The 13,970-nt window shown below is 47.0% G+C and overlaps 1 protein-coding gene and 1 long non-coding RNA gene across 4 annotated transcripts in view; one reads left to right on the forward strand and one right to left on the reverse strand.

Annotated features, from left to right (window-relative positions):
• NHS (NHS actin remodeling regulator) overlaps positions 1–12,900 on the forward strand; it is a 354,136-nt gene extending 341,236 nt beyond the window's left edge. For both annotated transcript variants that reach the window (XM_005673460.3, XM_001924471.5), the window contains 4 exons: positions 1,283–1,414; positions 2,424–5,405; positions 5,716–5,842; positions 8,773–12,900. In XM_005673460.3, the coding sequence (XP_005673517.1) occupies positions 1,283–1,414; positions 2,424–5,405; positions 5,716–5,842; positions 8,773–9,382 (3,851 nt within the window). In that variant the 3' untranslated portion in view covers positions 9,383–12,900. The remainder of the gene's footprint in view (positions 1–1,282; positions 1,415–2,423; positions 5,406–5,715; positions 5,843–8,772) is intronic.
• LOC110257735 overlaps positions 1–13,970 on the reverse strand; it is a 35,441-nt gene that overhangs the window by 5,685 nt on the left and 15,786 nt on the right. The window contains exons 1-2 of one of the 2 annotated variants that reach the window (XR_002340675.1): positions 13,711–13,826; positions 10,504–10,557 (exon numbers count right to left, since the gene is read on the reverse strand). This is a non-coding gene — a long non-coding RNA (uncharacterized LOC110257735). Of the gene's footprint in view, positions 1–10,503; positions 10,558–13,710; positions 13,827–13,970 lie in introns of those variants that run through there. The other variant, XR_002340674.1, reaches the window with a different exon arrangement.

Consider the following 13,970-nt stretch of genomic DNA (forward strand, 5'->3'; position numbering starts at 1 on the left):
AGGAACTGAGACTAAAGCCTAGATTATATGTTGATTTCAAGAGCTTTAATGAGAAAGTTGTTAATTATGCCCATATAACACAAAATATGTGTCTGTATGCCACGTGATGCATGATTATTATAATTAGAATGGAAGATTTTAATCTTTGAACGAAGAAAGAAAAATTTCATTCGGACGAATTCTCCGATAGTATTGTAATCTACCTATGAGATCTCATACAGGTTTTTCAACATAAAACTGTTCTCACTGTGAAGCTAAGCAGCACTCACACCGCTTCTCCATACAGCTGAAGCGCAGTTTGACATGTCCTTCTGCTCGTGTGTCATAATCAAGATGAATGATGAGGCAGCCGGACTCCAAGCACTCTTGGCTTATGGCTTTCTGAGACAGAGCTCACTCTGGAAAATTCATGGTGCAAGCTGGTGCCTGACAGGAGTGCAGCGTCCTCACCTCCCCCTCCATCATTCTCGTTTTGGTAGTTCTGCAGGTCGGGCGTCAATACTGTGATGATGGAGAGACCAACTAACAGGCATCATCGTTTGCCCCTTGTATTGACAAAAGATAACGCACACACTGTAAAGACGCAGAACTCCGGCTTTACTTACAGTTTGATCCACTGAAGCGAGGACGGCCCTGTATTTTTATTTTATATTAATAAGACACTGGTGCTAAAGCAAACTATGTCCAATTTAGTCAGCAGAGGAAAGCAGAAAGAGTTAAAAGCACACCTCTAGGTTGTTGTTTCCTCACTGTGTGTGTGTGTGTGTGTGTGTGTGTGTGTTTAGGGCTTGGGCATAGTGGGCAGAGGGAGGGGGGCCAAAAAAACCTCACAATGACACTTAATGAAGAAATGGGCAGACTGTGTCCGCTGAACTACTTCAAGTTAACACCTTGGCTACGGATCTATTATGCCAAAAAGAGCAGCTTCAGAGAGTCCAGAAATAGGCCAGGGAAGAGGAGGAAGTAGAGGCCGTAAGTCCTTAAGGAGCCATTTCTGGGTGAGAGTGATTCTTTGATGTGATTTTTCTCCTCTTTCTTTCGATGTCCCGTCTTTGTTACTTTCGGCAGTGCAAGCTGTTGTGGAGAGCTGCGTTTAGAAGGAAAGCTTACTGTACTGCAGCAGCATTTAAAGGAGAGCCGAGTGAGGGCTCCCTTATATTTGTTCACGGGCCTAATCCAAACGCGTCCTTTGCTTCCAATCAATAAATATCACTGTGTTCCAAGCAAATGAAAATGTGTTTGCCATTTCGAAAAGCTAATGAGATCTGTTGGTGGGTTGCAGGAGTCGGCTTTGACCGAGAGGCTAGTATTCGCTGCTCTCTTGTTCACTCACAATCCGTACTACAGCGGAGGCGAAAACTGAGGAGGAGGAAAACCATCTCGGGTATCCCCAGGAGAGTCCAACAAGAAATAGGTGTGGTATCAACTGTTCATGCTGCACACGCTAGTGGGGGCGGAGTGTAAGGAGTTGAAATGGAAGCTGCCCTTTAACCAGCTTCCTTAAACATGGGCAGTGTGGAAACGTGGAGAGGTTCTGAAAGGGTGTGTCCTTGTTTCGTGTTCAGTAAGCCAGGCGGGGTTACTTTTTCCACCTCCATCCTTGACTGTAAAGGTTTGCCCATACAGATTTACGCACTTACATGCAGATTTTATGGCTGAAATATAATATTTTGCTACTTTTTACAAGTTTTCAGGTGGAAATTATGAGTAACCATTAACAAGATTTGCTGACAGATTTTTTTTTAGCAAAGTATACCTTTATTTGAAGAGAGATATACTTTTAGGGCATTAGTTATTTTAAGTGGTAACATTCCAGCATACTCAATTAAATATTGAATATTGATAACATGATACCCTTGGTGGCATTTTTTTCTCTTTTGTTCTGCTAAGTGTGTTTAAGACAGCGATGCCTTCCTATGGCTTTTTAAATTATTACTCTGGCAGCATCTCTTGTAAATCAGATTTCTATTTCATATAGTGAAAGTCTATGATGTTTTATTTCATTATGTTTATCTTACAAAATGAAAGTATACAGTAGCCAAGAAAATAAAATGTATTTTAGTTCAAAAAAAAACAACAGACACTTACTGGGGCAAAGTAATTTGATCGTGAAAAGAAAAAGAATTCACAGAAGCACGAAAAGCTGCTCTTCTCTTAGTATACATACATACAGAGCATGTATGTATTTGTGTGTGTGTGTAAATATATATATATCTAGAGAGAGAGAGAGAGAGGGCGAGATGGGCAAAGCGGCAGAGAGACGCTGCTCAGAGCCTTTTAACTTTCTCCTCCTTTTATACGGTCATTTTTTTCTGGAAGAAAATGCTCCACCATGCCAGCACCCAGATCTGGGGCCGTCTCCCAGAATGTCTGTTCACCTGCCGATGTGTGCAGTCTCTCACTGTGCTGTCCGTGTATCCTAGATTCTGACGAATCGCCCGTGGCCAGGGAAAGGAACGTGATCGTGCACACCAATCCAGACCCTTCCAACACCGTCAACAGGCGGTCTGGAACCAGGGACTCGGAGTGCCAAACCGAGGATATTCTGATCGCGGCGCCATCCAGGAGGAGAATCAGAGCTCAAAGAGGTCAAAGCATTGCAGCTTCCCTTTCTCATTCGGCTGGCAACATTTCTGCCCTGGCAGACAAAGGCGACACCATGTTTCCCCCCGCGGTGAGCAGCCGCACGAGATCTCGGAGCCTTCCCAGGGAGGGCAACAGAGGCGGGGACGCGGAGCCTAAAGCTGGTGCTAAATCTTCAGCATATGAAGAGGGGGAGCCTTTCGTGGGAGACCAAGAAAGGACCCTTAACAGCTGCAGCGAGGCCCCCAGCAGCCCGAGTGCGGCGGAACACCAGCCTGCTCTGGGCCTGGCCTGCGCTCAGCATCTTCACAGCCCCCAGCACAAGCTAAGTGAGAGAGGGCGGTCACGCCTGGCCCGCATGGCCGCAGACTCTGGCAGCTGTGACATCTCCTCCAACTCGGACACCTTCGGGAGCCCCATCCACTGCATCTCCACGGCTGGCGTCCTCCTCAGCAGCCACATGGACCAGAAAGATGACCACCAGTCCTCCAGTGGCAACTGGAGTGGCAGCAGCTCCACGTGCCCGTCGCAGACCTCAGAGACCATCCCTCCGGCAGCTTCTCCGCCCCTCACTGGCTCTTCGCACTGTGACTCGGAGTTGTCGCTCAACACAGCCCCTCATGCCAATGAGGACGCCAGCGTCTTCGCGACAGAGCCGTACAACGACCCCCTGGAGAGAGCGCGAGGCCACCGCGCGAACTCCTTCAGCTCCACCGTGGCAGACCTGCTGGACGACCCCAACAACAGCACCGCCAGCGACAGCGAGTGGAACTACCTGCACCACCGCCACGACGCCTCCTGCCGCCAGGATCTGAGTCCTGAGCGCCCCAAGGCGGACAGCCTGGGCTGCCCGAGCTTCACGAGCATGGCCACGTACGACAGCTTCCTGGAGAAGTCTCCCTCGGACAAGGCAGACACCAGCTCTCACTTTTCGGTGGACACAGAAGGCTACTACACGTCCATGCACTTCGACTGCGGTCTTAAAGGCACTAAGAGTTACGTGTGTCACTATGCAGCCCTGGGCCCAGACAACGGCCAGGGCGTCGGGGCTCCTCCTCCTCTTCCGGACTGTGCCTGGCAGGACTACTTAGACCACAGGAGGCAGGGGAGACCGAGCATCTCCTTCAGGAAACCAAAGGCAAAGCCGACCCCACCTAAACGGAGCTCATCGTTGAGGAAGTCCGACGGAAACGCAGACCCTTCCGAGAAGAAAGAACCAAAGATAAGCGGTGGCCAGCTCCCGCCTCACAGCTCCAGGGAAATGAAGCTGCCTCTGGACTTCTCCAACACGCCTTCGAGAATGGAAAGCGCCAGTCTTCCCACCAAGCAGGAACCTTCTTGGCTGAACCAGAGTGACCACGGCATCACGGAACCTCCATTAGACACTTCTGAGGCTGCGGCGTTCAAAGACGAAGGTGCTGAGTCAGCTCACTATGCAGACCTCTGGCTTCTCAACGACTTGAAAACAAATGACCCTTACAGATCTTTATCTAACTCAAGCACTGCTACGGGTACGACAGTCATCGAATGCATCAAGTCTCCGGAGAGCTCCGAATCCCAAACCTCCCAGTCCGAATCGAGAGCCACCACCCCATCCCTTCCTTCCGTGGACAGTGAGTTTAAACTGGCTTCCCCAGAAAAGCTGGCTGGCCTGGCCTCTCCATCAAGTGGCTACTCCAGCCAGTCTGAGACACCAACCTCCTCTTTCCCTACGGCTTTCTTTTCCGGTCCGCTGTCTCCTGGAGGGAGCAAAAGAAAACCGAAAGTCCCGGAAAGGAAATCCTCGCTACAGCAACCCTCTCTAAAAGAGGGAGCGCTGTCACTGAGTAAAGATCTTGAACTTCCAATTATACCTCCTACCCATCTTGACCTAAGTGCTCTTCATAATGTCTTGAATAAACCATTCCACCACCGCCACCCACTGCATGTTTTTAGTCATAATAAGCCGAATGCAATAGGAGAAACCCTGAGGTCCCATGCTCCCCCGTCTCTTGCAATTACACCGACAGTGCTGAAATCTGTTAGCCTTAGGTCCATCGGTAAGTCGGAAGAAGTGAAGCAGAAAGAAGGCAACAATGCAGAGCTTCCCTACTTGGAGGAAAGCACTCTCACAACGGCTGCCCTGTCTCCAGGTAAGATGAGGCCACACATGCCTAAGAAATCACTGTCGCGCCAGTACCCCACAGAAGACACCATACTGTCCTTTTTCGACTCCCCTGCAGTGGAGATGGGACCAGACCAACTACAGCTGGAAAAAAAACATACTTTTGATGTGAAGAACCATTGTGACCCGGAAGCAGTAACCTCAGCTGGCACCAGCCTTCTAGATTCCAGGGTCCCAAAAGACCAAGCACCTGTGCAGAGCGAGCCTGCTCCAGAAAACACACCGCGGAAAACCTGTGACTTCCCCACAGAAGCATTTCAGAGGGTCTCTGCTGCTCGCCCCAGTGATGCAGAGGGTAAAGCAGGACCATACGGAGAGGGTCCAGATGGAGCCCTAGCACAGGTCCAGAAGCCGTCTTCCGGAGATCAGGAGGAAGCTGCACACCCCGAGTCTGCGGATGTGCTCACACCTCAGTCGGACTCACCGGCCAGAGGCACAGACCTAAGCAGTCACCTCAAGCTTCAACTTGGGATGAGCCGCCACCACGACAAAGTGCCTGGGAATATTAGCTACGAAGCAGAGACATCAACTGTAAATCCACGCCCGGAAAAGTGTTCTGAGCAGGAAAATATCGCTTCAGGTATTGCAGCCAAAAGTGCCTCTGATAACAGCGGAGCAGAGGAGACCCAAGGAAGCACGGAAGAGGCTTTGCTGAAAGGTAAGTCGCTGACGCCTCTGTCACAATGGGGAGGTGTCTCGGGGCAGCTTGCGGAGTTGTTCTTTCTGACCTTCCCCATAACTCAGTACGGCTGGGGGTACTGCCTTCCCTCTGCTGTTCTTTGCACTTATTAAAACCGTCAAGGGAAGGAGAGGCTTTTATTTCAAAGGCGGGATGGGTGTGGCAGGCAGCGTGTTCCTTTTTAAAAAGGGCAGTCAGGTAACTCTTGCTTATTTGCTCCCTGAGCCAGTGAGGCGCAGCAGCATGCCGGGGCCCTTCTTCCTAAAGATGCTTTTATTCTTAATTTAAGAATCGTCCCTGAGTGATGACTCTTTGATTTCACCACTGAGTGAGGACTCTCAGGCTGAAGCGGAAAGTGTGTTCGTGTCTCCAAACAAACCTCGAACAACTGAGGATTTATTTGCGGTCATTCACAGGTGAGGCCACACCACCAAAGGCTCTGCTTCTTACGGTGCGGCCCATCAGATGCCAGCACGGAGAAGCCTGGGATGCTTGTGATACATTCATCAAAAAACTTAAGCTAGCAAAGAAAAAATTATTTTTCCAAATCACATTGACAGACTTATAGTCAAGTTGGGAAATATGTGGTTTTACATACAGTTAGGTGGGCCTCAATGGAGAGACCTTTCTAAGAACTGCTGAGGGAAGGTGTTTGTTTCCCCCCGCCCCCAGGAAAGACATTCTGGAGTGAGTTTTTATTTGAGAACACTTTCTCATCCTAAAAAACATCCTACAGCTACACTTCTACACAGCAGAGATAAATGCAAGGTGACTCCCTAAACACTGCCCCCCGGTTTGTATAACCTGCCCATTTCGTGGCTCAGAACAACGCATCACTGCTCCCCTTTCTCCCTTTCTTCCTAAAACCACTTCTTGAAGAACCCCAGCCCTCTCCAAAATGGATACCCCATATCCCACGAACAGGGGGCATCCTCCGGGCTGCTTTGCCAGGACGGTGTGGTGCCCACGCCGACCATTCCCATTCTCTCGCTTGCCTCCTGCACTGCTGTGACCAAGGTCCCCATGTGCAAGAATAGTCCTTACAGCCTGTGCCTGAAGAGCAGGGTAGGAACTGGCCTTTGGCAACGCAGCCTGCCCCGACGGAGCTGGCCCGTCACCACGTGCCTACTCCTTCCACAAGTGCAAGTGCCTGCCTCACTAGGCCTCGGGGACCTAGATGCCACTCCCGAGGAAGGGACAAAACTTGGGGACTGTCTTGTCTACCGCATGGAGTTATCCTTTGGGAAGCAAGCTCTCGGCAGGCAGCTTGCCACTGCTTTTCCCAGAATCCTCATGTTAGGGGAACACATGTTTTCTGTTGCTGTGGTTCTCTCCTCAAGAAGGAGCGCTGCTCTTCAACAACTTTTTTTTTTTTTTTTTTAAGGAGCCAATCAGAAACACTTTCTGTGTAGACATGAGCAGGCTCACTTCTCCACCCAGAGGGTGAAGAGTCATCATTTTTCTTTGTCCCTGGTCATATTCCCCTCAGCCCCCTTCCTCCCCAACCTGAGGACAGGGTATTAAAGGCTGCGTAAGGTAAAGGACCAAATGCTAGTGTCTGGAATGGTGGACCGAATGGAAGGAGTGGGGCCAGAAAGACCTGGAATTAGATCCCTGTGCGGCCACTTCCTATCCACGCCTGAGTCCATTCAAACCTCTGTACCTGTTCCCTTACTAGAAATGGGTATAGCTCACAGTTCAGTTCTGATGACACGAGGTCATGTTATTGCCTAGAATATGGTAGATACTAAAAGCAGACCTTAGTGTGAAATTCCTACCCTGATGAGAATTAGACACTGGCACCCACAAGACAGCAACCACAGAGCTTTCAGCCAACCACAGTCAGGCTGCTTTCCCACTGCAAACCTGACACTTGCGCTCATCTCGAGATAGGTTGTGGAGAAAGCATGTTGCCAAACCTGATCAATGAATTTACACCTGCTTCCTTATCAAAAGAACTAATGTCGGGAGCTTGGGCTTATCAGACACAACTTAGAATAGATTTACAAGGAGATCCTGCTGAATAAGCATTGAGAACTATGTCTAGATACTCATGTTGCAACAGAACAAAGGGTGGGGGAAAAAAATGTAATTGTAATGTATACATGTAAGGATAACCTGACCCCCTTGCTGTACAGTGGGAAAATAAAAAAAAATAAAAAAATAAATAAAAAAAAGAACTAATGTGACGATGGCTGGGTGCCTAGGTTTGGTAGACGCAGAGTTTGGTAATCTTAGATTTACATTTATATAAAATTTATTTATTTATTTATTTACAGCACGGAAACAGGAAAGATTTGGGGGGGTTGGTTGGTTGTTTTTTTTTGGGGGGGAGGGGCGCACTCTTGGCCTATGGAAGTTCCCCAGCTAGGGGTCAAATCGGAGCTGCAGCTGCCGGCCTATGCCACAGCCACAGCCGCCCCAGAGTCTGTGACCAACACCACAGCTCATGGCACCACCAGATCCTTAACCCACTGAGCGAGGCCAGGGATCGACCCCACATCCTCATGGATACTAGTCCGGTTCGTAACATGCTGAGCCATAACGGGAACTCCAGATTTTGTTTTCTTGAGCGCTTACAGGGTAAAGAGTTGAAGAACTCCAGAGGCCCTAGGTTTTCGGCTTCCTCCAGAAAGTAGGCTTACTGATGAATACACCGTGGATGTTCCTAGGCGGCTGTGGAAAATGGTATTTGCAACCAAAATGGATTGATTTTCTCTTTAAAGTCATGTAAGAACTTTTTTTATGTGGAGGAATTGTAAGAGTAGACTAGTGTAATGCACCCCCCCCAACACACACACACACACACACACACACACACACACACACACAGACATACCCATCCCCCAAGCCTAGCAGCCAGCGACCGATGGCTGGTCCTGTCCCATCCACCCCTCCATCCACTTGGCCCTTCTGGTAGTCACTGGAAGCCAACCCCAGACATCGGAGGATTTCATCTGTGTTGCAGAAAGAGGTTTAATGAGAGAAAATGACAGTCCTTTACCACCTACACGGCAACCAGAAGTCACTTAGCAGTATTTCCTTATACTCCTGTTAAAACGTCCCAAGTCCTCCTCTGGAACGTTCAGCTTCCGCGTGAGTCACTATGTGAGATGGTCATTTCCAAAACCCAGTTTATGTCCACCGGTTACTGGAGAATCTCCCCCAGGCTGTGCGTGGCACAAGGACAAGGAACTGCTGTCACTCGTCGCCTCCACGGCCCTAGCGCCCAGTACCCGATCAGACGGGGCACCAAAATGCTCTTTGCAGAGACGCGTAAACGGGACTTAACATTTTTAGTGGCATTAGGATGTATGCGGACTGAGATTTTCTCTTTTCTTAAAAGGTCCAAGAGGAAAGTACTTGGAAGAAAGGATTCTGGGGACATGTCTGTTCGAAGTAAATCGAGAGCTTCCCTGGGCAGCAGTGGCGGCAACAGCGCTGCTCCTGCCGCTTCGCCCAACAGCAGTGGGACCCCCGCCAACAGCCAGAGGTCTCCCGGCCTCATCTACCGAAACGCCAAAAAGTCCAACACGTCGAATGAAGAGTTTAAGCTCTTGCTCCTCAAGAAGGGCAGCCGCTCCGATTCCAGCTACCGCATGTCGGCTACGGAGATCCTCAAGAGCCCCGTCCTGCCCAAGCCTCCCGGGGAGCTCCCCGCCGAGTCCCCCCAAAGCCCCCAGGAGGCCCATCAGGGCGCCCCCGCAGCGGAAGCCCTGTCCCCGCTCTCTCCAGGCGCCCCCCGCCTTAACGCCGAAGGGTTTTCCTCCAAGACCTTCGCCACCCCCGCCTCGGCCCGCGTTGGCCGCTCGCGGGCGCCCCCCGCGGCCAGCAGCAGCCGCTACAGCGTCCGCTGCCGGCTCTACAACGCGCCCATGCAGGCCATCTCCGAGGGCGAGACGGAGAACTCCGACGGGAGCCCGCACGACGACCGGTCCTCCCAGAGCTCAAGCTAGGCGGCGTGGCGCAGGCGGGCCGGCCGAGGCCACCGCTGGGTGGTTCGAGGAGGGGGAAGCGGAGCAGAAGCCTCGGGGGGGGCGGGGGGCGGGGGGCGGGGGGCGGCCCACCTCGGGGTCCCATCTGCGTGCTGGGGAAACGGAAGGTGGTTCGGTCTCTCTCGATTATTTTCCGTGGTTTTTAGTCGCTGTGCTGTCGATCCTATTTTTCCTTAGCCTGGTTTTGATTGGCCCGACCGCATTCCTTTTGATAAGAGAGCATTTTAAAATGTCATCTTCTCACGAAACCTAGAAAACGTTTTCCCAGAGCTGCCTCTTCAGAAAGCAAAGCCCTCACGGTCCTAATTCTTAAGAAGATGAAATTACTCTGGAGGTTTGGTATTTTTTTACATTAAAATGAGATAAAGCAAAATAGAAGAAAGAACTACACACATGTAAATACCATATTTTTGATAAGAACGTGTAAATAGATTTATCAATGAGGAGTGGACACGTGGCCAATTACCTGCCAGACACCAACGGTTTATAGAACACAACAAATAAAGTGTAATGATTGTATTCTGTGAATACCATTTTCATATCAAATACCATATTTAAATGTCCACCAATATGATTTCTGAGTGATAAACCTCAAATATGAATTTTAAACTGATGAAATAAAGGAAATCTTGAGGTCATCTACTGAAATGTGATTAATTTAAAATTACGAATTCAGACTTAACCAGTTTTGTGACAAAACTGCGGTACCAAACAAGTTATTGGTAACGCATGGCTGTGATGTGCCATGGGGTAATTTGGACAGAATGAAAAGCATGCTTTTGATTAAAAAAAAAAAAATCAATGAGAGAAATCATCATTCTCAACACAAAGCCCGGAACAGCAACATTTGATCATATCCTTTAAACTTCAAATTCTCAATGGATTGCTTTAAAGAGAATGAACAGGGAAAACGATCGTTAATTTTAGGTTATGTTTTTATATTAGGCTCCTGGGGACACAAACAATCTGATGACTATAATCTTTTCACCTCCTTAAACAGTTTAGCAATTAGCTCCAGGTTCTTTCACTAACAAAAATAAAACATAAGCATGCCACAGAGCTGTGGAGTTTTCAGTAAGTACCTGCAATGAGTTTTCAGTGAAGCTTTCTCTCTGTGCTGATGAGATTCATGCTACCTAAAAATTAACAGAAATGACACTGTGAACGATGTAGTCGGGAAATAGGTATGTGTATATGCATTATTTATAGTCACTGTTCAACTGGGAATGGGGAGCAGCTCTGGTTCACGATGCTACATACACCTGGGTTTTTGTGTGATTTTATTCTGTCTGCTTGATGGCAAAAAGGGAGGGTGGGGGTGGGAAAGGCAACGTCGGGGCAAGTGCTCTGATAAAATGAAGGCAGGGAAACAAGCTGAATTACTTGAAATTACTTGAATTTTCTTGTCTTAAAACTGAAAAAAAAATGTAGTTACAAGTTGAAATCTGCAAATGGGTTTTACACCTGTGATTTTAACATGAACTAATGTTTGAAATGATATGTCAGAAATATAAGCAGCTATGTACTTAGAATATGTATTGAATGAGAGAAGGTAGAAAGTAGCGAACTAAGAAGGGATATGGCCTATAAAAGAATAGAATGGGATTAGAATGATAGAACATACCAGAGTTACCAAGAAATCGATAAGCAGCTGGCTTTACGCTTATGCAAGTGCTATTTGGGAAAGTAGGATGTGTGAACGGGGGTTTGTGGGTTTGGTTTCATTCATGCAATATGAAGGAGAAAGCCTGGTCTAAGAAGATGCTGTTTTTCAACAGAAACTTTCTAAGACGTTACAGAGTGAGAATTAGAGAATCCGATTGCTCTTCATTTTTTGTTTTCTTTGGAAAGAAAAAAGTCTGATTGATTCTACTACTTTGGTTTCATTATCAAATTGTGCTTCTTAATTTCCTGTCATCCTTGTATGTAAAATGGGTACTGGGGGTGGCGGGGGAGTGGAGGGAGAGTGTGTGTGTGTGTGTGTGTGTGTGTGTGTGTGTGTGCGCGCGCCTGCGCGCGAGCACTGGTGCGCTTGTGCTGGGATAGATAAGCTACCTGGTAAAGGGTACGTCTGAACATTTACAAAGTGTTACACTTTTTACTAAAAGAACAATGTTTGGGGGTTTGAAAAAAATGGACCATCATTTCTCATTGGAACCCATTAGTTAAGAAAACCAGCATGGGTTGACACCACATGGGAACATGAGTAACTTTTTCTCATGCTTTGAAAAGTACACTTGACAAACTTTTAAAAATAAGGTTTTTAGACAGATGTCATAAGAAACAGTCGTTTACCAGTCACAATAGGTGATCTTTTGTAATTTTCATAAAAGCAGTTCGTTTGCAGTATGGCTTTTGTGTAGTTAGGGGTTTTTTAAGTGTAAAGAAAGGTATGTGGGCTTTAAAAGTGATTCTAAATCTTGAATGGATAATACGTGAATTGGCTTTAACAAATATGTCACCTTCTTATTGACATTGATTTAAGTAATGGTACTATATTTTAAAAGACATATTGAATTGTGAAGGCAATAAGATACCTTCTATATGTAATGACCACAGAACTAACCCTTATAATATAGTTTTACTTATTTTGTTTACTCTAAAAAGCTATAGCAGAGTTCCTCTATTTTATATTTCATAGATTTAAAAAAAAACCCAAATAAAGATGGATTTAAAATTCACTGTGCAAAAGAGTATTGAGTAACAAACTGAGTTTAAAAAGCAAGAATTTCCTTAGTAATTTGGAATATTCTACATGGCTTTATCCCAGAGCACATGAGACCAAGATTTAGGGCTGTCCTCAACATCACTGCCGTCTCACGCAGGCTACACACATTAGGTATTATGAAGAACATCAACCCAAACTTTTCTTCTTTTGTTTGCACTGATGCTAATATTTTGCCCTTTTATGTTTATATGACATGTCTGTGTTGTGTGGGGGAAGGTTGTTTTTTTTGTTTTGTTTTGTTTTGTTTTTTTGGTTTTTTTTTTGTTTTGGCTAAGTAGAGGACATGGACTAGTTGTAGCAAACAAAACACACTGTTTGCTCTTGCCAAAGGTCAGTGAGTGAGTACATTTGCTGCAGTGGTGGCAGACTCAGAGAACTAGATCAAAACAAAGATTTAAAACTAGGAGGAAGGTTACAGTGTAACTATTTTGGTACTAGAACCAGTTCATGCTGGCCAAAAGACAATGGTTTATGGACTTGCATCCATTTTGTATTTTTGTAATATTTGTAAATATGAACTTTTTAAATTGTTGCAAAAATGGTTTCTTTTGTAAGATGTTTTCAACGTTTACATTCAATTCAAGCCTTTGTATATTTTAGAGCTGTGCAACACTTTAAGTCTTGTATTTATTTTTAGTAAAAATGGTGACAGTTTCATTGTGAACCCCTCTCCAAAAAAAAATGTACCAGAAAAGTTTGATTACCTAGGAAGTGTGTATAGAAACTGCAAATAAACGTGACTGCAATTAAAGAACTTGTTTCCCTCTTCTTTGTTACGTAATCGTATTCCTGGGGTCTTGCATACACCAAGTGTGGACGTAAGGGACAGAACCTGCTATGGCAAAAGTATGAGCAAAATCATAATAATAAATACTCTATCTACAATGGGCTCTAATCTCGCTTGTATTTGAGAGGAGAAAAGAAAATATTTCTCATGTCCAACATGCTTCCCTTGTAGCGCCTCTCTGGGCGCTACAAGATTTATATAGCTTTACTTCAACTGCTTTGCTTCTGAATTTCTCAGACTATGCCTCCTTCCCAAGGTGAGCAACCTCGACATAACCTAAGACGATCGCCACTAAGTAATGTCATGTACCTTTCATTACATACATTTACTGATAGTGTTGTAACTGCTGTGCTTATCCTAACTCACCACCCCCCTCGCTGTGCCCATTTTATTGATGGGAAACTGAAGCACAGAGCCGTTACCTGAGTTGCTCAAAGCCATAGCTCACTTAAATGTTGAGGCTAGGGTACAAACACAGCAAATCTGGCTCCAAGATCTGTGTCATCGCATAAAGGCATAACAACCTTTGAAAATAACCCTTCCAGGTTTGTACCAAACCACAATTGCTAAAGCCCGGCCCCTCCCCTTGCGAATTGAAGCACTGACCGCACACCTAGAATTAATTCAATGTCCACGTCTCTGGTACATCACAGAGGAAGGGGGAATTAAATTAAAAAAAAAATCTTCAAAGAATTAACCAACAAGAGGGGAGAGGCCAGACGCCTAAGTGCCTCAGCCCTGCGAGCCGCCTCCAAGAAACCCACACCGAAATACCCGCAAAAACTCCTCTCCGCCTCGGAGCTTCGCGTCTTCAGCCTATAGCGGGGCGCGGAACTGAACTCACCAACCTCTGCCAACCACCGCCGAGCTGCAGGTGCTCGGAAGCGGCCATTGCGGCTGCGCAGAGGGAAGCACAGCCCCTCCCCTCGGCCGACTCCCTAGCAACGGCCCGCTTCTCACGCGACGGCAAAGGGGTCCTCAGGATTGGTCGGCTTACGGCTCAGGCTTGTCTCTAGGCGGCCACTGATAGGCCA

Source organism: Sus scrofa, chromosome X, assembly GCF_000003025.6.
Source record: "Sus scrofa isolate TJ Tabasco breed Duroc chromosome X, Sscrofa11.1, whole genome shotgun sequence".
Taxonomy (NCBI): Eukaryota; Metazoa; Chordata; class Mammalia; order Artiodactyla; family Suidae; genus Sus; species Sus scrofa.